Source organism: Mandrillus leucophaeus, unplaced genomic scaffold, assembly GCF_000951045.1.
Source record: "Mandrillus leucophaeus isolate KB7577 unplaced genomic scaffold, Mleu.le_1.0 Scaffold441, whole genome shotgun sequence".
Taxonomy (NCBI): domain Eukaryota; kingdom Metazoa; phylum Chordata; class Mammalia; order Primates; family Cercopithecidae; genus Mandrillus; species Mandrillus leucophaeus.
In genome coordinates this window covers 555,365-577,380 of record NW_012104710.1, presented here as the reverse complement: position 1 = coordinate 577,380, position 22,016 = coordinate 555,365, and the positions used below count along the sequence as shown (strand labels likewise).

At 41.1% G+C, this 22,016-nt stretch overlaps 2 protein-coding genes across 4 annotated transcripts in view; one reads left to right on the top strand and one right to left on the bottom strand.

Moving 5' to 3' along the window:
• On the bottom strand, window positions 1–10,856 carry HNRNPH3 (heterogeneous nuclear ribonucleoprotein H3 (2H9)). Of its 3 annotated transcripts, none has more exons than XM_011994090.1 (10): window positions 10,632–10,856; window positions 5,678–5,812; window positions 5,014–5,152; window positions 4,319–4,503; window positions 3,781–3,867; window positions 3,449–3,564; window positions 1,860–1,995; window positions 1,523–1,618; window positions 1,347–1,439; window positions 1–1,222 (listed from the first exon to the last, which is right to left on the bottom strand). In XM_011994090.1, the coding sequence occupies exons 2-10, from the start codon at window positions 5,787–5,789 to the stop codon at window positions 1,146–1,148; spliced, it is 1,041 nt and encodes a 346-aa protein (XP_011849480.1). In that variant the 5' UTR covers window positions 5,790–5,812; window positions 10,632–10,856; the 3' UTR covers window positions 1–1,145. The 3 variants fall into 3 exon arrangements, with proteins under 3 accessions (XP_011849480.1, XP_011849479.1, XP_011849481.1); XM_011994089.1 differs by having other exon boundaries at window positions 10,651–10,856; XM_011994091.1 differs by having other exon boundaries at window positions 4,364–4,503; window positions 10,651–10,856.
• Window positions 9,843–22,016, top strand: part of PBLD (phenazine biosynthesis-like protein domain containing) — a 56,244-nt gene continuing 44,070 nt past the window's right edge. The window contains exon 1 of the mRNA XM_011994106.1: window positions 9,843–10,082. The gene's annotated coding sequence lies outside the window, so the exon portion shown is untranslated. The remainder of the gene's footprint in view (window positions 10,083–22,016) is intronic.

Genomic DNA, 22,016 nt, shown 5'->3' with positions numbered 1-22,016 from the left:
TTATTATCTCCCACATTGACATTTATTAATAACATTTCTGGCAAAAACAAGTAACAAGTTCAAGAACTGATTTCACATCAACAGGTTTCATTTTGATCCATTAGCCAATTTGGAAAAAAGCCATATTGATCAAAGGGATTAAAATTAAAAAGCACCTTTTTCCTTGCTACATATAGATTCTTTAAACTAAAACTCCAAGCAGATATCAGATACAAAACCCAACTGCAGGATTGTTTTAATTGACTATGACATGGACTTGTTGCTTACATTTTTTAAAAGTCATCATTTATACAGTTATTTAAAAACCATATGCTCTATTGGGCAGAAAACTTAAAATACATTTGTGAGAATTATACTCCATAGTAAATACCTATGTACTTATACTGAATTCTTGTGTCACTGAGAACCTTAACCCTACTCTTAAGACATCTTGCAATAACCTGCAACTATCAATTTTTTGGAGACATTTTTGGTATTTCGGTCAAGTGCTGAAGGGATTTTACTCCAAAATCTAGGGCTAGAACAAACTTCCAACACTCCCATACCCAGGTAACACAATTATGAATATTCAGAAATCAATACCTCTTAGATCGTTTCAGAGCTATGCCTGATAAATGACATTTGAAAAATAATAATATAGAAATAATTAGCTGAATTTATACTCCTGAAGCCACTTCATCTTTAGGCTTTATATTTACAATGTTGTCCAGGAGGAATTAAAGAAAAAAGTTACACTAATTATTTGTCAAGCTCTATTCCAGATGTCTGCTTAAGACTTGCAGTTTATGCGAAGGTGAACCATTATCTTCTAAAATTACACCACACTACGTCTTGTAGAACTAATAGTAAAATACATCAACCCAAATCTTATGAAGGCAGCACATCTTTAGGAGTAACTAGTATATAAAAAGTATCAACATCAGTGGTTTGAATATAAAAATTTATTTTTAAGTCAAAGTATGCAACAAATAAACCTACAGAAAACAGATTTTCCCATCACAATCTGTTGCTTTACCAAATAATATTTTGAAAACACATTCCTTCAGTCATTATAAAGTTCTTAAAATACAAAAGAAATTAAATCTGTAAGAAAGTCTAGTAGACCAGATGCTGTTGTCAAGACTTGTATGTTGGTGTTTTTGCTTTCAGTACATCCCACGCCATCCACCTCCACTCATGCCACCTTGCCCGTAGTAACCTCCACTGCCTCCACCACCACGGCCTTAAGAAAAAGATATTAAGAATCACTCAGCAGGAGATATCTGTGCATAAATAAAAGTAATACCTGCACTTTAAAGTTTGCACTACATATGGGGACTAACACAAACTGAACTAGAGATACTTACCATAACCACCCAAGCCATCAGGAGTACCATATCCTCCACTGTAATTGTTTCCCATTCCCATTCTTCCAACTGATCCATAGCCTCCCTGATTATCTTTAAAAAAAAAAGAAAAAAGAAAAAAAATTGAGACTCATTGATAAGTAGCTAACCCTGCATATTTTAAAAACTTTACATACCCATTCCATCTCTTCCGTAGCCTCCCATTCCAGAACCTCCCATGCCAGAGCCGCCTCCAGGAGTAGAATTCAAGAAGAGTTCAATATATCGATGTTCTTTAGAAAAAAAGAGTAACAGGGGAGAAAGGAATGATGGATCAAATTCATCAATACAAGCTTTCTAAAAAAGATCAGTTAAGTAATATTAAACAAAGTATGCTTATCAATTACTAGTACAGCGATATATAAAGCCCACAAAAAGCCATTACAGAGGTCAAATGGTTTTAGATCCCAACAATTGCCAAGCGTTGCCTACACATCTTAGAGCCTCTTACTTTGTAAATTCACGTCTACTTACGCATGTTATTTTTATCTTTAGACATGGCAGCTACTGCATCTTCATGTGTCACAAACTCTACATCTGCTTCTCCTGTGGCTCTGCCATCAGCTCCAATATCAATATGAACTCGTATTGGATTTAGTGGTGAGAAGAACTAAATAAAAGAAAACACCTGTTACTTACTTTTCTATTGAGAATATTAAAAGTAAATTACCACATACTTTGATTTTTCCTCATCAATTAGGAAATTGCCCTGCCAGACTAATAACTTAAGTCAACTACAAAGGTTCTGTGAATATACAGAGTATACACTTAGGGATAATGTAAAGAATTTACTGCTTTTAAAATAAGGAGATAGGCGGGATACAGTGGCTCACGCCTGTAATCCCAGCTACTCAGAAGGCTGAGACAGAGAATCGCTTGAACCCGGGAGGAGCAGCCTGCAGTAAGCCAAGATCACGCCACTGCATTCCAGCCTTGGGGAGACAGAGTGGGACACTCCGTCTCAAAAAAATACACAGAGAGAGAGAGAGAAATGGGGATATCATGATTTGGAACCAGGGGGTTTGAATAAACCTACTATTTAAAACTATATGAAATTGTTCCCCAAAAGGTATCATTTGGTTCTAATCACAAGGTAGCCAGGTTTTAAACTATCATTAAAAGCACTTGGAACTCAGGCCAATTGATTCCCAGTAAGATCTAGAGCAAACTATTGCATTTAAAGCCAGATAGTACTTTTGGCTTGAATGGCCATTGGGTTTCTAATGTAACTACTCAACAGGTAAAGGAATGGTGTGACCGGATTCAGCCTGTCAGCTGAAGTTTGCTGACCTCCTAACAAATCTGAAACCAACCAGTTTCACATCAATGACAACAGCAGTATCTATTTGTTATTTTCAACTCCTCAGTTTCTAATCACTATCTAGCCTAGAAAGCCAAACCAAATCATTAATACTTATATATTCACTCTTTCAAAATCTAATACAGACCAGGCGTGGTGGCTCACGCCTATAATCCCAGCACTTTGGGAGGCTGGGGCAGGCAGATCACAAGGTCAGGAACAGCCTGATCAACATGGCGAAACCCCGTCTCTACTAAAAGTACAAAAAATCAGCCAGGCACGGTGGAGTGTGCCTGTAATCCCAGCTACTCAGGAGGCTGAGGCAGGAGAATAACTTGAACCCGGGAGGCAGAGGTTGCAGTGAGCCGAGATCACGCCACTGCACTCTAGCCTGGGCGACAGAGCAAGACTCCGTCTCAAAAAAGAAAAGAAAAGAAAACAAAAAACAAAACAAAAAAAAACAGTACAACAAAAGACACCAGCACAACATGGTATACAGTCATCACCATTCTATGAGGATCAGTCTTTCATTATATTCTTAACTGGACTTCATGAATGTAGCTTTTTACTTGCTTGAATCCTACGTAGGTTAACACGCAATGGATACAAAAATATCCATCAGTGATTAGAGTTAAAGGTAGATCTATTTTTATATTCAAGGGATTTTGGTATTAAGCTATAAACACAAGACCATTAAGAATGCTTAAAAATGTAGATATCAGGGTAAGTATAAAACCACTAATAGTTATTAAAAATTACTCACATTAGCAATGTCATTTTCAGTTGCACGAAAAGGCAACCCTCTCATATGTACGAAATGACCACCATGAAAACCTGAACTTGTATCACCAGCTCCCCCATAGCCATGTCCTCCCATACCTAGAAAACACAATTTGCCAAGATTATAAACTCTTACAGATCTAGGTAGGGAAGTATACATACATACTATACAAGGTATAAAGCTCTGTATAGGAATGCACTGAAATTTGTCTGAATTACCTTTCTTATACAAGTTTCCTATATTACCACTAAGAGCTTGCAAAGCAAATACTAAAATTTACCTACAAATAAAAATGTCTTTAATATTTACTTTACCTCTTCCATCTCTCATTCTGTCATCAAAGCCATCATTCCCATAGCCGTAATTATTATAGCCACCATAGTCATCAAAACCTCCATAACCTGTGTAATTTAAGGAGAAATACATGACTACACACTTTCCAGAGATAAATTTTATAATCCAGTTTACAAAAACATTTTATGGTAAACAGTATGTGTAACTTGATTGCAAGTTTGCAATTTCCAACTTAAAGTCTATGAAAAAAGCAGTCAACATGTGATGGAAATTTAAACTCTCAAAAGGTTAAGTTCAGACATGTAAATTAAATTTCATCCTTAAGCAAAAAAAGGTCAAAATATGCCAACATCTAAATTTTAATTTCTGTGTAAGTTTTCTAGGTGCCAATATGTGCATCAATCAAGTCCCACAGCTAGCCATGGGAATCCATATTTTCATGAACAGGTTTTAAAACCTAACAGGTACTGAAATTACTGCCATTTCTGTATTTCTTGACAAAGTGTCAGGAACATTAAGAAAATGACAACAGAACCTTTGTTCATTAGATACACATACCACCATCATATCCATCACCTCCTCGTCGCATTCTGTCATACATACTTCCACGCCCAGCTCCATAATAACCCCCTCTTCCTCCTATTGGTCTATCATATGGTCCCGGTCGCTGTCCCAGCAATCTTCTTGGTGGATCATAAAATCCTTTGATTTCACTCCTGCTACTTCTGAAGATCTCAATATACCTATTTAAAAATGTTTTAAGGTACAGGTTTCAGCATAAATGTATTAGTGTAAATTAGATACTGGGCAAAATGCAGTAAGTTTTTCTACATCTAGATACATAACCCAATTTAAATTGCCTAAATACACCGTAAGTTAACAGTTTAAACCTACAAACTTAGTTAAATATTTAAGTTTTACAAAGAAATTAGTCACTGAAAACAATTCATAAAGTATAAATATATTTTTACTTTGTCTCTTTTAGTAAATAGGTGTTTTAAAGGAAATAGGTGATTATACAAAAGAATTTATCAACAACATCCTACAGAGAAATGGAAACAATCTACTTTTAATTTAACTATTAGCATTAATTCCCCACCCAAATCTGTAGTTTCCAAGTTAAATTTAGATTAATTATCAATTCTTTTAAACTACCCCAGAAAAATGTTATGGCTACCCCCCCATTTAAGCAATAGTGACCCACAACCCCCAAAAATAAAAATTTAACACCATCCCAAACTCTCCATCCCCACCTGTGCCCTATTCTTTCCTTGTGTTTCCCCAGAGCATTTTCTGCTATCTCCTTTGAAGCAAACTGCACGAAGGCCTCCCCTGTGCTTCTCCCCTGGTAGTCCATCGTCAATGTTATCCCATTTGGCACGATTTCCAACCCTTTAACCCAAGGACAAATAACCCCATCAAGGGGAACAGTGTTAAAGGCTGAAACATTCCCATCTGAATCAAATATTTAAAACAAGTCTAAACAAAACAAAACAAAAAAGCTTAGTTTCCCATCACCCCATAAATACAAATGAAAGATTTTTTTCAAATAATACTGGATTAAATAAATCTTTTTTGCGACCAGTGTAAAAACACTGTGTAATTACACACACTCTAAAAGCCCACCTATATTACACGAAAAAAGGCTACAAATCGAATATATGCTCCATATACTAATTCACGGTTCATTTCATCACAATTCTCAAATATGTTACTGCACATTAATTAGGTTTTACATATTATACACATTCTGTATTGAATATTAATTGGAGCATATTATTTTAATACATTAACCAAGACTATCATAGTTAAACTTCAAAGTTCCAAAATCAAAATGGGTTTTACAAATTAAAAACAGTGAAACAATACAAATATAAAATTACAGTATTACTAAACTTTGACTAATACTAGAGGTACCTTGAAAGAACTGAACTATTTCCTCTTTGCTGCAACCAAATGGTAGTCCACGAAGTCGTACTGTCCCATCACTAGCGTCATTTGGACCATTATGTTTCATAACCCAATCCATCTCAATACCGTTTGATTTAAATGCTATAAAAAATAAACAAGCACATAGAGCAGTCAATCAAAACATACTCTTGTCAAGAGGTAATGAAGAAACACCTCTCAGAGGTGCCACAAGAGGAAATGTAACATGGCGCCAACTCCCGTGACAATGCCATGACAAAACTGTAGACCACCTTTCATATTTTGGGGTAGGGAAAAGGCAATGAGACCTGAGCCCTCCAGTACTGAATTTCTTAGTATCAATATTATGTATTGCCTAATTTTAAGAAAACTTGCATAATTCTACTACCAGAGTCTTCAAACTATTTGACTGTGTCCCCTGAATGCCACCTCTAGCCTTTCCTTATCTCTCAACTTTTGATTCACCACTTTTCAGGTTTTTATTCACCTGATTATTCAAATTCTTTAAAACTTACTCAGAAGTTGCATGTAATACCAATATCCACTAACATCAAGAGCCTAAGTAAAAAATGCAATGAGTACTGACTCATGTTGGAAAAATATCACATAAGTCTAACCCTTTTAAATGCACTACAATTTTGAACACATCAAACTGTCTTTGAAGGGCCAACACTCTCACCTCTATTTTAGCCAAATCTAGTTTAAACTCACCAAGAGTAAGATTTTAAAATGACTGAATTAATTAGATTAAAACTGAGGTCAAAGGCTGCTCAAAAGTGAATGCCTTCCAACAGTACCTGTGTTTTTGAAGCCACTGGACAGTGTATAGAAACCAGTTTACTCAACTTTTTAATCAAATAGATTTAAACACAAACTTTAAAAAATACGTAATATACTTTTTAATAAAGCATAAAAGGTGTATCTAGAAGCCCCCCTTCCCCTCCAAAATGACTTCAGTTCCCAGTTCCCTTCCCCAGAGGCAACCATCCTTCCGTTTAAAATTACATAGTATTTACAAAAGAGGCGAATGCAGAAGTCCTTCAGCTGCAGAAACTTACCAGAACCTTACAAATTTCACTATGCAGCTGTAGGAATCCTACTCACCTGAGTATTTCAAACCTTTCCCTCACCACCTCCTCCCCTGTAAACAAAACAATTTGTTCATTTGATTCCTTTATGTTTGAAGATCATATTTCGTATCAACAGCATTCACTAATGCTTAATTTCATGTCATCTATTTGTTGGTGCAACTCTTAGGGGTGGCATCTGCAAAGGGTAAAGTTTTTTTTTCCTAGAATTCATGCATTTAAAATATGCACACAAATAAATAGTATGAATCCCTATTCTGCCGTTCACTGGTTACCTAAACCATTTAACCTCTGAGCCTCTTCAATTGTAAACTATAGCAGTGGTATCTATATCTCACTGCACTATTCAAGTGCTTGGTCTGCCTCATGTTAAGCATTTACTGATGGCAACTGTTACTGGATTTTAAGGGGCCCTGCAAAAGCCAACAAGATATACCATACACAAAATATGTGAACCTTAAAGGACAGAAAACAATTCAAACCTCGAAGAGAACTGAGAATTGTTAAAAATTTTATTTCCCAAAGCCAGCGAAGGCTTTTAAAAGTTTAATACTGAAGAGTAGCTTTGAGAGGAGGAGGCCCCAACCCAGTTTGAAAAAAAAAAGTTCAGAGATGTTTTGAAAACGCCTACCGTTTTATTTTTTTTAAATAGCACCAACCTAAAAAATAAGTGTTTCCCATAAAGGGTGATTTACACAGAACGGAAAAAGTGGTACAGATCTACCCTCACTGCTTCATGAAAAATTTAAGAACTCTGCAAATTCAACCTTAATCTGTTGTGAAAGGATCTTAGTAGTTTGCATTTAAGGAGCAAATGCTTAAAAAAAAAAAGAAAAAAAGAAAAAATAACTTTACTCATAAATCTTACCAATTCACAAGAAAAAAATACCAGCAAGCCAATTGGATTTTTGGATCGGTCTGTACCAATGATAAGACCCAATGAAAACAAAAAAGTGTTATCGATGTTATCTATAATAAACACTAAACTGTTAACACAACTTTTAATTGCGTAAAACCCAACCGAATTCGGAACACTTAATCTATTTTACAGGGTGACCCTGTATGCAAAGCACATACAATAATGAGAGCCTCACTCTACCAACCCCTTCAAAACTAAAAATCCTACCTACAAAACGAAAACAAGAAAAACTCTAAGGGCACAGGAAGAAGCAATCTGCTCTAATAAAGCTGTCAGAAACTACTTAAAACACTTTACTAATTATTCAGGATAATCCACCTCAACCTTTCTTTGCAACAATGTCATGGCTAATCACTACTCTGCTTTAAGAATTCTAGGTGCTAGTACCAATAAAATATACCACAGTTAAAATATGAGGATGGCTTTGGTCAGTTTTATGAGACTTTAAATATAATTTTTTAAACATTACACCAAGTGAAACAAGCCAGTCACAAAAGACTACATATTGTATAACTCCATTTGTATTCATGATTGTCTGAGGCTTGACGGGAGGGAGAATGCCAGCAAGGGGAATGACCAGTAAAGGGTATTGGTATCTTTTTGGAGTGACAAAAATGTTACAAAATTAAATTGTAGTGACGGTCACACAACGCTGTCAATGTACTAAAATCCACTAAAATGTACATTTAAAATTGGTGAAGTTTATGGTATGTGAATTATATACCGAAGTCATTAAAGAAAAAACATCCACTAGAGAACAAATGACATAGAGAATCCTCTTAACACGGAGGCACAGCCTATCTTCTGAAGTAATGCATAAACGACTTTATGCATCAATAAATAACTTTCTAAATGGCAGCCCAGTGGTCAAGAAATGAGAATGAATTTTATTTTTTGGAAAAAGTGCTGATGATCTAAGTTTAACAGAAAATGTACATCATTCCTTCCCAATGGGCTTGCTCTTTAAAAAAACAAAAACACTAGACACGCCCCTAACAGCTTAAGGAGGTAAGGTTTCTAAAATGTTAGTTTACTATGAACCATGTTTTTATCTACTGCAATTTAGTCAGTTGTTTACCAATACAACGAAATCAAAGATAACATTATTTTAAAAAGGCAGTAAGATGGACTTCCAGATAATGGCACAACTGAAAAAGAGGACAGAAAAAAGGTGTGTGTGTGTAGTCCAATCCAATTAGTAAAGCTATTTGTTATAGCATATATAACTTTATAGGACAGGCTGGACTATCTTTTCAAAGGGCCACTCAAAGCTACTGTTTCAAGGTAAGATTTTCGTAAACTTTTCCTCGGCAATCTTGACAAAGCATCACTGAACATCTTCAACAATAGTAAGTTTTTGTTTTTAGAGCTGGAAAAGTAGGTAACAATATTCTTAAAAAGTTTTACATAAATTATCAGAAATTCTTACTCTCAGGCCTTTCCCGTCCCTTTTGTACTATGTCTTCAATGAAAATTACGGATCCAGTTCTCAGGACCCTCATCCGAATCACACCACCACCACGTGACTGGGTTTACAATTTGTTTTTCTGTTTAATAGGCTTATTCCCTTGTTTAAAATACGATTACAGTGTACTATACTCCTACATTTAAAAAAAAAAAAAGGCCTAGACACCAAAAGAAAATAAGCCATAACCGTATTTTGAAGTATTTTACTTCTAGAGCCTTAATGCCAAGAAAAAAAAAAACTGCACAAAATACAACTCTTGGAAGATTTAATATCGAAAGGAACTCAATTCCAATACATACACATCTACCATCACTGGGTTGTTTTAACTGTTTCCCAAAAGTGAAACTTAAAAACAAAGTCTAATATAGATGCCAAACTACGCAAAACAATTGCTACATCACCCACCCCCACCCCCAAAGTTCAAAAAGCAACAATCACAGTTCACTGGGCCCAGACGACCTACTTGAAACATGCCCATTTCACATTCCTATTTGATAAATCACCCACTTTTCTGCTTACAAAATCACCCCCGAAGTCCTTATTAACGTTTAAACATGAAGAAAAAAAAAAAAAAAAACCCTTTGGAAGATCAGTACGTACTCTTTTCGAAGTTCCAAATCTGGAATATAAGGGCCGGCTAAGCGTCCTTTATTCCTCCCAGGAGACTTTCCGTTTATCTAGCTGCCCTAGAGACCAGAGAGCTAGGGAGAGTACGCCCCTTCCCCCTCCCGCCAGCAGCCGCCTGGCTTAAAAACCCTTCGCCACCGGGCGGCGGAATTACAAAGGAGGCCGTCTGCCTCCTTTGTCCTGGATTTGAGAGTTGAGCACCTTCGTCGCCATTGGCTTTCCTCCCCCAGCTCCAGCCTCTCTCATCTTGGGAATCTGCGTCAGAAGTCACTCGCAGTCCCGTCAGCCCAGGTAGCCCTGCCGAGACTGCGGAGGAAGGGAGGCCGCGGTGGGAGGCCAGGCCCATCCGGCGCCATTTCCATCGGGAGCGCGCCCGGCAACCCCGATCCTCCCTCCACCCAACTGCCCGGTCTTTCCCTGCTTGCTTCACTACCCACCCTCATCCCTTCCAGGGAGCTTTGACCACCCCCTCCCCTGGCCTTCTAAATCAGTTTTCGGAAGCTGGGAGACAAAAAGTAAAAAGAGCGGGGAAGGGCGGGAAGCCGAGGTGGCCGCGCCACTGTACCCAAAATGGCGGAGGCCAAGCCAGCAGGGAAAGGGGGAAATGCTGGATGTCCCCTACTTCGGGCCTCGGCGTCGTCCACTGAGTTCCACCTGAGCAAGTCCTCCCATCGGCAGGCCGCCCTCCTTGAAGTGGGAGATGGTCCGGGAGGCGCAGCCCCGCCGCTTCCAAGCGGCGGCCTCCGAGCGGCGACCACCGCACTACCCCCCAACCCAGCCCCTCCCGGCCTCTTTCGTCCTTCTCCCGACTCCGCTCTCGAAACCACCAGCCCAACCTACCCCCTTTTACTTCAGATACCCTGTCAGGCGATAGTTACGCCGACTCTGCTGCTCGCGGGGTCCAGTCGAGAGAAGGGAGAAGTCGTTTGCCTCGTGTAGCGCTCACCACAACGGTTCTCCCAACCGTCTCCAGCGGTGACAACCGCTTAGGGAGCTGCGCAGCACAGCAACTGGCTTGGGGGGATGGGAGGGAGCGAGCAAGAAGTGGGGGGCGGAGCGAGAACTGCGAAGGCGCCCGGCCCCGCTCTCGCGAGACGGGAAAGTCAGGTTCGCCTGGCGCTGGCAGCACGAAACGCGCCTGCGCGGTGGTGGGCTGCCCAGCTGTTGGGGGCGAGGTAGACAGAGCAGAGGCTAGTCCAGGTAAAGAGCTGTCGTGTGTGCAGTCTTTCTTGCTTACGGTAGAACCATCCAGTTTTCAGGGCATACCATTCTGCCGCCTCGGGGCGATGGCAATGACAGTTCTGCCAGTGTGTAGAAGGAACTGTGCTGTCGCGGTCTGGAGAAGTTCTCCAGTGATCTGTCCCCACCGTGAACAAATTACGTGAGGGCCCCGCCCTTGCTCGGCATCGACGGCGCGGAAAGGGCGCCACGTGGTTCGGCCGGCAGACGCGGGGCGGATTTTCTGGTCCACCATGTTTGCATTGTGCAGTGAAAAATAGAAGTGTTTCTGGGCCGCGAAGATGAAAACGTCCACCGAGGCCGATTTCGGCTCTCGGGCTGGGTGTCCGCCTCCTGGCCCGGAGCTGCTGGCCGTCCCCCAGCGCGCTTCGTCCCGGTGCGCCGCGCGGGACCCGGGTTTCTTGGGTGAATTCCTGTCCACGTTTCCGTTCTCTCTGCAAATCCTTCCTCTCTTTCTCCTCTGGCCTTCGCGTTTTCATCTCTCCCGCCGTCAGTGCCTCGGGGACTGATTAGCCTGTGGAGGCCGACGTTGGGTTGTTTTCTATAGTTTTGCGTTGTTGAAAATTGCGCTTCCAAGTGACATCTAATAAGTACATTTTGGTTTTGCAGTCATGCCACTAAGGTTCTTAATGACACATTATGGCCTTTTTTTTAAGTTCCAAAAAAGGCCGGCCGCGGTAGCTCACGCCTTTGAGAGGCCGAGGCGGGAGGATCGCTTGAGCCTAAGGGTTGGAGACCAGCCTGGGCAACATAGGCGCTGTCTCTACAAAAAATACAAAGATTAGCTGGGCGTGATGGCAGCGCACGGGAGTAGATGGGACTCCCGAGTAGTCCCAGCTACTCGGGAGGCTGGGCAAGAGGATGGTTTGTGCCCTGGAGGTTGAGGCTGCAGTGAGTCGTGATTGCACCAGTGCGCTCCAGCCTGGGCGACCTTGTCTCAAAAACAACAACAAAAAAAAAACCCGAATTTCTGCGCGAAGAGTTAAGGGGAAGCCTGGGAAAGAGATCAGTGCAAGTTCATCCTGGCTAACACGGTGAAATCCTGTCTCTACTGAAAAAAAAAAAAAAAAAATTAGTCGAGCGTAGGTGGCTTGCCCCTGTAGTCTCAGCTACTCAGGAGGCTGAGGCAGGAGAATGGAGTGGACCCAGGAGGTGGAGCTTGTAGTGAGCCGAGATGGCACTACTGCACTCCAGCCTTGGTGACCGAGCGAGACTCCGTCCCACACCCTCCCACACACACAAAAAATCAGTGCAAGTTCCAGTGCAAAGCGTCAGGAAGATGGCGTAATGTTAGAAATGTGGGTGAAGCTAGATTGTAGATAGTCTTCAATGTCTGGCCAAAAGACTTTGAACTTTGTGGTACAGACATTGGGAAGTCTGTTGGAGGTAGGGTGAGAGGTGTTAGCAACGTAGGAGGATGTATAATTTTTTCTCCCATGAGATCTGCAGTGTGTAGGATGTAAGACATTTTAAGGCTTTAATTCATCCTCAAACCTGCCTAAGACGAGTGTGGGGCAGTAAGAACATGGTGCTCACATACCCACAATGGCCCACTCCCTAAAAGTACTGAGTGGAAGGCAGAAAGGACAGTGTTATCACAATTAAAAGAGATGGAAAACCAAACAAGGATGCTGTGATAACAATGGCTCATATTTATTTTTCAGGGTTGTAAAGAGTCAGCAAATTGAGTACAGTGTGTAGCATAACCTACACACTGTACTCTTACAACCCTGAAAAATAAGTATCTTCATTTTATAGATGAAGTGCCTAAGTCCTAGAGAAGTGAAAATAGTTGCCCAAGGTCACACAGTTGAGTGGTAGAGCTAGAATTGGAGCCCATATGGTTTTACCCAAGGGCCAGGGTCTTAAAACACTATGAACCTTCGTGAGGTTACAAATATCTATAACTTAAGGAAACAGACATCATTTTTGGAAAATTGAGGTTATGTCACCTAATTAACACTGGAGTTACCATTTCAGGAGACCTGTGGTTACTAGCTTACTGGCTGGAGACTTTTTGAACAGGCCTGAAACTTTATAGTCCCATTATCACTGACACTGTGAGTCCCAACCCCTCTCCCTCCTTTTAAAAAAATAATTGCTGTATTAATAAGACTCTAAGCTCCCACAATCCTGATGGAGTTCTTCCCTTGGTCCTCCTGGGTTCAAGTTACATGGCTATTTTTATCCTTTCGGTCTTTCAGACTGATTTGGTAGATGGAATTCTGTAATCTCCTTCACTCCTTGCTTGAATTCAATTTGTTTTACTGCCTGACTGAATTTGGCATTCCTGCCGCATATTTTGTGTGGTTATGGGTCACAATCTGAAAATCATTCTAATGACATGAATGATTTTTCACTACCAAACTGCTGCTTGCTTGCTTGCTTGCCATAATTTCTTTGGATTAGGCACTCTTTGCCAATGTGCATGCTCAGGAAGGACTTGAAATTGGTTTACACATTCCCTTTGCCTTTTTATTGTTACAGTAGGAAGTTTTGAGTTAAAAAATACACTATATAGGCTGGGTGTGGTGGCTCATGCCTGTAATCCCAGCACTTTGGGAGGCTGAGGCAGGTGGATCACGTGAGGTCAGGAATTTGAGACCAACCTGACCAACATAGTGAAACTCTGTCTCTACTAAAACTACAAAAATTAGCTGGGCATGGTGGCACATGCCTATAATCTCAGCTACTTGGGAGACTGAGGCACAAGAATTGCTTGAACCTGGTGGGGCAGAGGTTGCAGTGAGCCGAGATCGTGCCACTGCACTCCAGCCTGGGTGACAGAACGAGTCTCCGTCTCAAAACAAAAAACAAAACGCTACATAGGCATAAATGTACATTTTATTTGGCTTCCTATTTTACTACTTCTCTTAAAACAACAACAACAACAACAACAAAATCTTGTCAACTATTCCCATTTGCAAGTTGTATCCTGTAAATAAGGCTTGGTGAGACTGGCTCACCACTGCTCCAGTGATCCCTACAGAATTGTTTCCAGACCTATCTCTGTGGAATTGTTTCCATAGAGATGGTTAGAACCAAGGACTCCCAGCTGCTTTTGGGACTTTCTTTGTCTTCCTTTCCATCATTCCAGTGCTTTCCTGTTAGCACAGAGATCAGAGGGACCCTGGAGAGGATCTTGTTAGAGACCATAATGAAAGAAAAGATGAAAAAGGAAAAGGAAATAGAAGTACCCATGCGACCCAGAGGAAAACAAGACAACGAACACGTGATCATGTGTTACACCATCAGGTTGAAGAGGAGAGGAAAATTCCGTGCAGAGCCTGAGAGAAAAAAAGAAAGAGAAATGGAAGAGATTACACCCTTGCGGGGGAGGGAAGGCACATAAACGAAAATTTGGTTAAGATATTTGTTCACATATCCCCAATGGCATTGTAAAGTACCATAAAAACTGGATTATCATAATCTTTTGCCTATATGAAAAGCAAATAAGCTAAAAAATGTAACAAAATCCATTAAATCTCATCTAATTAAGGTAGTTAATACCTTTTAAACACTAAGTTTGTGTAAGACTGTGAAATGCTTATTCTTTGGTTTACATCCTATATATCTATTGTCTTTAGAAAACACTGATCTCCTTTACTATGGTTCAACATTGTTTCTGAAGACAAGGCTGAATTACACAGTTTATATTCTTGATATTTTTTTGTTTCTCTGAGTCACCTAAGTGTTCTTTGTGAATCTGGCAACCAAAAGACCTATTCAATCTTAATAATTATACTAAGTAAACAAATGAAAACTCAAAAGGAAGAAAGCACCTAAACACATTTTTTCTCTAATTTTTGAAAATAAACATTCTTTTTGTTCCAGTGAATTGCTGTGAAGGCTAGGGAAAGTGGCTTAAAAAGATAGCTACTTAAATAATTGAAATCAAATTATTATACTGCTTTTCGTATGTCATAAGCACATTAATAACTTCGAAAATACAGCATTGATAATACGGTAATAGACCATTTCCCCCAACGTGAATTTTTTTTTTTTTTTGAGGTGGAATCTTGCTCTGTCGCCCAGGCTGGAGTGCAGTGGCATGATCTCGGCTCCCTGCAACCTCCGCCTCCTGGGTTCAAGCAATTCTCCTGCCTCAGCCTCCTGAGTAGCTGGGATTACAAGCATGCGTGACCACGCCCAGCTAATATTTGTATGTTTAGTAGAGATGGGGTTTCACCATGTTGGTCAGGCTGGTCTTGAACTCTTGACCTCGTGATCCACCCGCCTCAGCCTCCCCAAAATGCTGGGATTACAGGCGTGAGCCAGAGCGCCTGGCCCCAACCAGATTTTAAGCTTCTTGGTGGTAGATAAAAATATAGCTCTTGTTATTCATATACCTATGTTTTTCAGTCTACAGACAATAACGATGGTCACACTGGGGGCAGTAAGTAATTCATTTTCACTGCAGTCTTGCAAAGTTATTGTTTCATGGACCAAGAAATGAAAAAACCAGGAGATAAAGTAATGTTTCAAAGTTTACCAAAAAAGTAAATGGCAAAACTTAGACTTGACTTCGTAATCAGGGAGTCCCAGTTCTGACACTAGCTACCAGTGAATTGATTCTGAACCAGTTAACTTTTTTGAACCCCAGTTTTTTTTTTTGTTTTTTGAGGTGGAGTGTTGCTCTGTTGCCAGTGGCGCGATCTCGGCTTACTGCAACTCTCGACTCCCTGGTTCAAGCGATTCTCTTGCCTCAGCCTCCTGAGTAGCTGGGATTACAGGCATGTGCCACCACACCCAGCTAATTTTTATAGTTTTGGTAGAGACGGGGTTTCACCATGTGGCCGGGATGGTCTCGATCTCTTGACCTCGTGATCTGCCCACCTCGGCTTCCCAAAGTGCTGGGATTACAGGCATGAGCCACCATGCCCGGCCACCTCAGTTTCTTAATCTCTAAAATGGGTTGTTAGGTTATTGGAGATTAGTAATTGAAATAATGTTAATTCTAGTTCCATGCTGTTTTATTTATTTGTGTTTGTCAGAGCATTGTTAATGAATCTGGTTCATTCCTGCTAAACTCATTTAATAACAGTGAATTTAATAGAATTTTTATAGTAAGTACAGTATCCTAAGAATTATATTGGGAGCTAGGAAATTATTTCAGTGAAATCTGTAACTCATATGAACTATCCTGTGGGCAGAATAAATAATATTTCACATGTAATGTACTGCTGATTTTCCAATATAGGCAGACGCAGCTGTTATTAATAAATGGAAATTGATTTGAGAGCATTACTGAATTCCTAGTAGGTCAGCATATGTTTCCATCCATCCATAAAAACTACAAGTACAGCTTGGCACAGTGGCTCATGCCTGTAATCCCAGCACTCTAGGAGGCCGAAGCTGGCGGATCACTTGAAGTCAGGAGTTCAAGATCAGCCTGGGCAACATGGTGAGACCACGTCTCTACTAAACATACAAAAATAATTAACTGGGCACGATGCTGCACACCTGTAGGCCCAGCTACTTGGGAGGCAGAGGTTGTAGTGAGCTGAGATTGTGCCACTGCACTCCAACCTCTGCAACAACAAGACTCTGTCTCAAAAAACAAAAACAAAACAAAATAAAAAACCAAGTACATTCTATAATGTTGGATGAGCTAAAAAAAAAAAAAAAAAGAAAAAATGCAAGTACATAATGCGAACCTGTCCCTGACTTTCAAGAGCATACAGATACATTCCATTACATTAAACTATAGCAAGTGATAAAATAGGGTAAGCACAGAGTATTTGGGGAGCGTAGAATCTGGCCATTCACACAGTCTAGGGCTTCAGAGAAAGCTTTCTGAAGGAGACAACTCCTGAGCTAAGTGTTGGAGGATAAGTGATATTTAGCTGGGCAATGAAAAATAGAAAAAGCATTTACAGCTGAGGACACAGTAAGATCCAAGGCATGGATGTACAAAATAACTTGGCAGAAGTGGAAACTCTAAGCAGATGAAACATTGTAAAGTAAGGAAGTAGATATGAACCAGATCTTGGAGAAGTTTGTGTGCTACCCTGTGGAGCTTGAGGGGGTTTTTTTATATTGTTTTTGAGATGGAGTCTCACTGTGTTTCCCAGGCTTGAGTGCAGTGGCATGATCTCAGCTCATTGCAACCTTTGCCTCCCAGGTTCAAGTAATTCTCCTGCCTTAGCCTCCTGAGTAGCAGGGATTACAGGCATACATCACCATGCCTGGCTAATTTTTGTATCTTTAGGTAGACACGGGGTTTCACCATGTTGGCCAGGCTGGTCTCAAACTCCTCACCTCAAGTGATCCACCTGCCTTGGCCACACAGAGTGCTGGGATTATGGGCATGAGTCACCACGCCTGGCCAATGTAGTGGGTTTTTGTTTTGTTTTGTTTTGTTTTGTTTTGTTTTTTCCCCCGAGATGGAGTCTTGCTTTGTCATCCAGGCTGGAGTGTAGTGGCACAATCTCAGCTCACTGCAGCTTCCGCCTCCCAGGTTCAAGCAATTCTCCTGCCTCAGCCTCCTGAGTAGCTGGGATTACAGGTGCCTGCCACCACACCCAGCTAATTTTTGTATTTTCAGTAGAAACAGCGTTTCACCATGTTGGCTAGGCTGGTCTTGAACTCCTGACCTCGTGATCTGCCTGTCTCGGCCTCCCAAAGTGCTGGGATTACAGGCGTGAGCAACTGTGCCTAACCCAATGTAGTGTTTTAATTAGATAGTTCTGATTAAAGTGTGGAGAGTTGGCTGGGTGTGATGGCTCACACCTGTAATCCTAGCACTTTGGGAGGCCAAGGCAGGTGGATCATTTGAGGTCAGGAGTTCAAGACCAGCCTGGCCAACATGGTGAAACCCTGTCTGTACTAAAAATACAAAAATTCGCCGGGCAGTAGTGGCGCATGCCTGTAATCCTAGCTGCTTGGGAGGCTGAGGCAGGAGAATTGCTTGAGCCTGTGAGGCAGAGGCTGCGGTGAGCCGAGATTGTGCCACTGCACTCCAGTCTGAGCGGGTGAGACCCTTGTCTCCAAAGAAAGAAAGAAAGAAAGAAAGAAAGAAAGTGTGGAGGGTAGATATTGGGAGGGTAAGAAGAGAGAAGGCTAGGAGAAGGACCAGTAGAGATGATAAGCGGAGGCTGCAGTGAGCCAAGATTGTGCCACTGCACTCCAGTCTGGGCAAGTGAGACCCTGTCTCTAAATAAATAAATAAATAAATAAATAAAGTGTGGAGGGTAGATACTGGGAGGGTAAGAAGAGAGAAGACTAGGAGAAGGACCAGTAGAGATGATAAGCACTTAAACTAGAGCAATGGTATTAGGGATAGATACAGGAGGCTCTCTTTAAGAAATATTTGACTGGGCACAGTGGCTCACACCTGTAATCCCAGCACTTTGGGAGGCCAAGGCGGGCGGATCACGAGGTCAAGAGATCGAGACCATCCTGGCCAACATGGTGAAACCCCATCTCTACAAAAAATACAAAAATTAGCTGGGCATGGTGGCACGCACCTGTTACACAGGCACCTGTTATCCCAGCTACTTGGGAGGCTGAGGCAGGAGAATTGCTTGAACCCGGGAGGCAGAGGTTGCAGTGAGCTGAGATTGCACCACTGCACTCTAGCCTGGCAACAGAGCAAGGCATGGTGGCGCATACCTGTAGTCCCAGCTCCATCTCAAAAAAAAAAAAAAAAAGAAAGAAAGAAAAAAGAAAAATTTGGGAGCTATTTATCAGCAGGGTTTAGTGCTTGAGTAGAGAGCCTGTGCATGGGTGAGTAAAAAGAGGTCAAGGATGAATTATTTTTGGCTTAGGGTTGGATGCTGAGAATTGTAACTGACATAGGAAATACAGGAATATTAGGTGTGTTGATTTTGAGATGCCATGTACTGTCTGAGTGAATGTGTCTAGTAGGAAATTAATCTGGGATAGGAATGTAGATTTGGCATTCATTGACATATATTTTGCTTTTATACTTCAAAATAAGTTTTTTGGGATGGCCTTAGGCTAAGTAAATTTGCTGTGGAATCTGTTGTAAAAACCAGAATGAGAATTTATTATTTACAATGAAAAATATAACTGTCAAACAAATGGAATGCAAATTGTCCCACTGTTTTTGTGGGGGATACTTCTGAATATTCTACGTGAAAGGAAGTATACTCTATTAGTTATTATTGCCGTGTAACAAATTGCTCCAAAACTTAACAGCTTAAAACAACAAACTTTTATTATTTCACAATTTCTGTGGGTCAGAAATCTTGGGGCAGCTTAGCTGAATGCTTCTAGCCCAGGATCTCTTTTTCTTCTTTTTTGAGATGGAGTCTCCCTCTGTTCTTCAGGCTGGGGTGCAGTGGTGCCATCTCAGCTCACTGCAACCTCTGCCTCCTGGGTTCAAGCTGTTCTCCTGCCTCAGCCTCCTGAGTAGCTGAGATTACAGGCGTGCTCCACGAAGCCTGGCTAATTTTTGTATTTTTAGTAGAGATGGGTTTTCCCCATGTTGGCCCAGCTGGTCTTGAACCCCTGACCTCATGTGATCCACCCACTTTGGTCTCCCAAAGTGCTAGGATTACATGTGTGAGCCATCCCATGCCCAGCCTAGGGTCTCTTATAAAGGTATAATTAAAGCGTCAGCTGGACCTACAGTTATCTCAAGGGTTAACTAGGGTAGGATCTGCTTAAAAACTCACTCCCATGGCTATTGGCAGGCCTCAGATCATTAAAAAAAAAAAAAAAATTTTTAGATTTTGGAATAGTTGTAGATTTACAGAAAAATTGCAAAGATATTACATAGAGTTCCTATATGTGGCTCACTCAGTTTCCTCTGTTAACATCTTATATTTGGCTGGCACAGTGGCTCACACCTGTAATCCCAGCACTTTGGGAGGCCAAGGAGGGAGGATTGCTTGAGACCAGGAGTTTGAGACCAGACTGAGCAACATAGTGAGATCTCATTTCTGCTAACAATTGTTTTTTTTTTTTTTTTTAATTAGCCAGATGTGGTGTGTGCCTCTAGTCCCAGTTAACGGAGAGGCTCACTTGAGCCTGTCCAAGGTTGCAGTGAGCTATGATTCTACCGCTGCACTCCAGCCTGGGCAACAGAGTGAGGCCCTGTCTCAAAACAAAACAAAACAAAACAAATCTTACATTGATGGTAGTAGCTATGCTACATTTGTCACAAGTTATGAAATTACACTGGTCCATTACCTTTTTTTTTTTTTTTTTTTGAGACAAGGGTCTCACTGTGTCACCCAGTCTGGAGTGCAGTGGTACAATCATGGTTCATTGCAGCCTCGACCTCCCAGGCTCAAGCAATCCTCCTGCCTTAGCCTCCCAAGTAGCTGGGACTGCAGGTGTGTGCCACCAAGCCTGTTTTTTTTTTTTTTTTTTTAATTTTTTGTCGAGACGAGATCTCTGTATGTTGCCCAGCGTGGTCTCGAACTCCTGGACTCCAGTGATCCTTCTACCTCAGCCTCCCGAAGTGCTAGGATTACAGTTGTGAGCCACCACGCCCAGCTCTGATCCATTGCTATTAACTAAACTCCAAATTTTATGTAGAGCTCAGTAGTTTTCCCCTAATGTCCTTTTTCTGTTCCAGGATCCCATCCAGGATACCACATTACATTAATCATCATGTCTCCTTAGCATCTGTTGGTCAGGTATTTTGTGGAATATCCTTCAATTTGGGGTTTTTCTGATGTTTTTCTCAGAATTAGACAGGGGTTATAGATTCTTGGGAGGAAAACCACAGAGGTAAAGTGCCATCCTCTTCACGTGGTAATAACATGACTTTTGGCCTTGATCACCTGGCTGAGGTAGTGTTTGCTAGGTTTCTCCACTGTAAAGTTACTCTTTACTGTCTTTCCATACTGTGTTATTTGGAAGCAACTTACTGAGTGCAGCCCATACTCAGGGTCCAGGGGAAGTTAAGCTCCATCTCCTGGAAAGGAGATTAGGTAGGTAGCTAGATAAGCTATTTGGAATTCTGTAAGGAAGTTTGTCTCTTCTCCTCCATTTATTTATGTAGTCTTTCATTTATGTGAGTATGGGTTATGGATATTAATTTTATCTTTGGGTTATAGTCCAATAGTATGTTGCTTATTTTGTTATTCAAATTGTTCTTGCTTAGGCCATTGGGAGCTCTTCCAGGTTGACTCCTGTATTCCTTTTTATTTATTTTTTTGAGTACTGGCTTGCTTTCTAGTACTAGAAGAGATTCCAGCCTCACCTGCTCTTTTCCCTGCACTTATGCTACAATCAGTCATGTCTCCAGGAAGCTCCAGGTCTTTTTACTATTGGAGAATGTTTAATTTCCACATTTTTTTGAATTTCCCAAATTTCCTTTCCCATCTGTTATGTAATTTTATTCTATTGTGGTTGAGGGACATGCTTTTTATTATTTCAGCCCTTTACATTTATTGAGACTTCCTTTATGGGCTAACAAATGGCCTACTCTGGAGAATGTTTCATGTGCTCTTGAGGAGAAGTGTTGTCTGCTGTTGTTGTGGAGTGTTCTGTAGGCATCTGTTGGGTCTAGTTGGTTTATAGTGTTACTCAAGTCTTCTGTTTCCTTGATGATCTTCTGTCTAGCTGTTTCATCCACTGTTGAAAGTAGGCATTGAAATCTCCAGCTACAGTCGGTTCTCTGTACCTGTGGATCCTGTATCTGTGGAGTTAATCAACCATTGATCAAAAATACTAAAAGAAGAAAGAAGGAAAAGAAAAAGAAGAAAGAAAAGAAAAAAAACCTAAAAATATTAAAAGGGGTTGGGGCTGGGGTCGGTGTCTCATGCCTGTAATCCCAGCACTTTGGGAGGCTGAGGTGGGTGGATCACCTGAGGTCAGGAGTTCCAGACCAGCCTGGCCAACGTGGTGAAACTCCATTTCTGCTAAAAGTACAAAAGTTAGCTGGGCGTAGTGGTGCGTGCCTGTAGTCCCAGCTACTCGGGAGGCTGAGGCAGGAGAATTGCTCAAACACCGGAAGCAGAGGTTGCAGTGAGCTGAGATCGTGCCATCGCACTCCAGCCTGGGCAA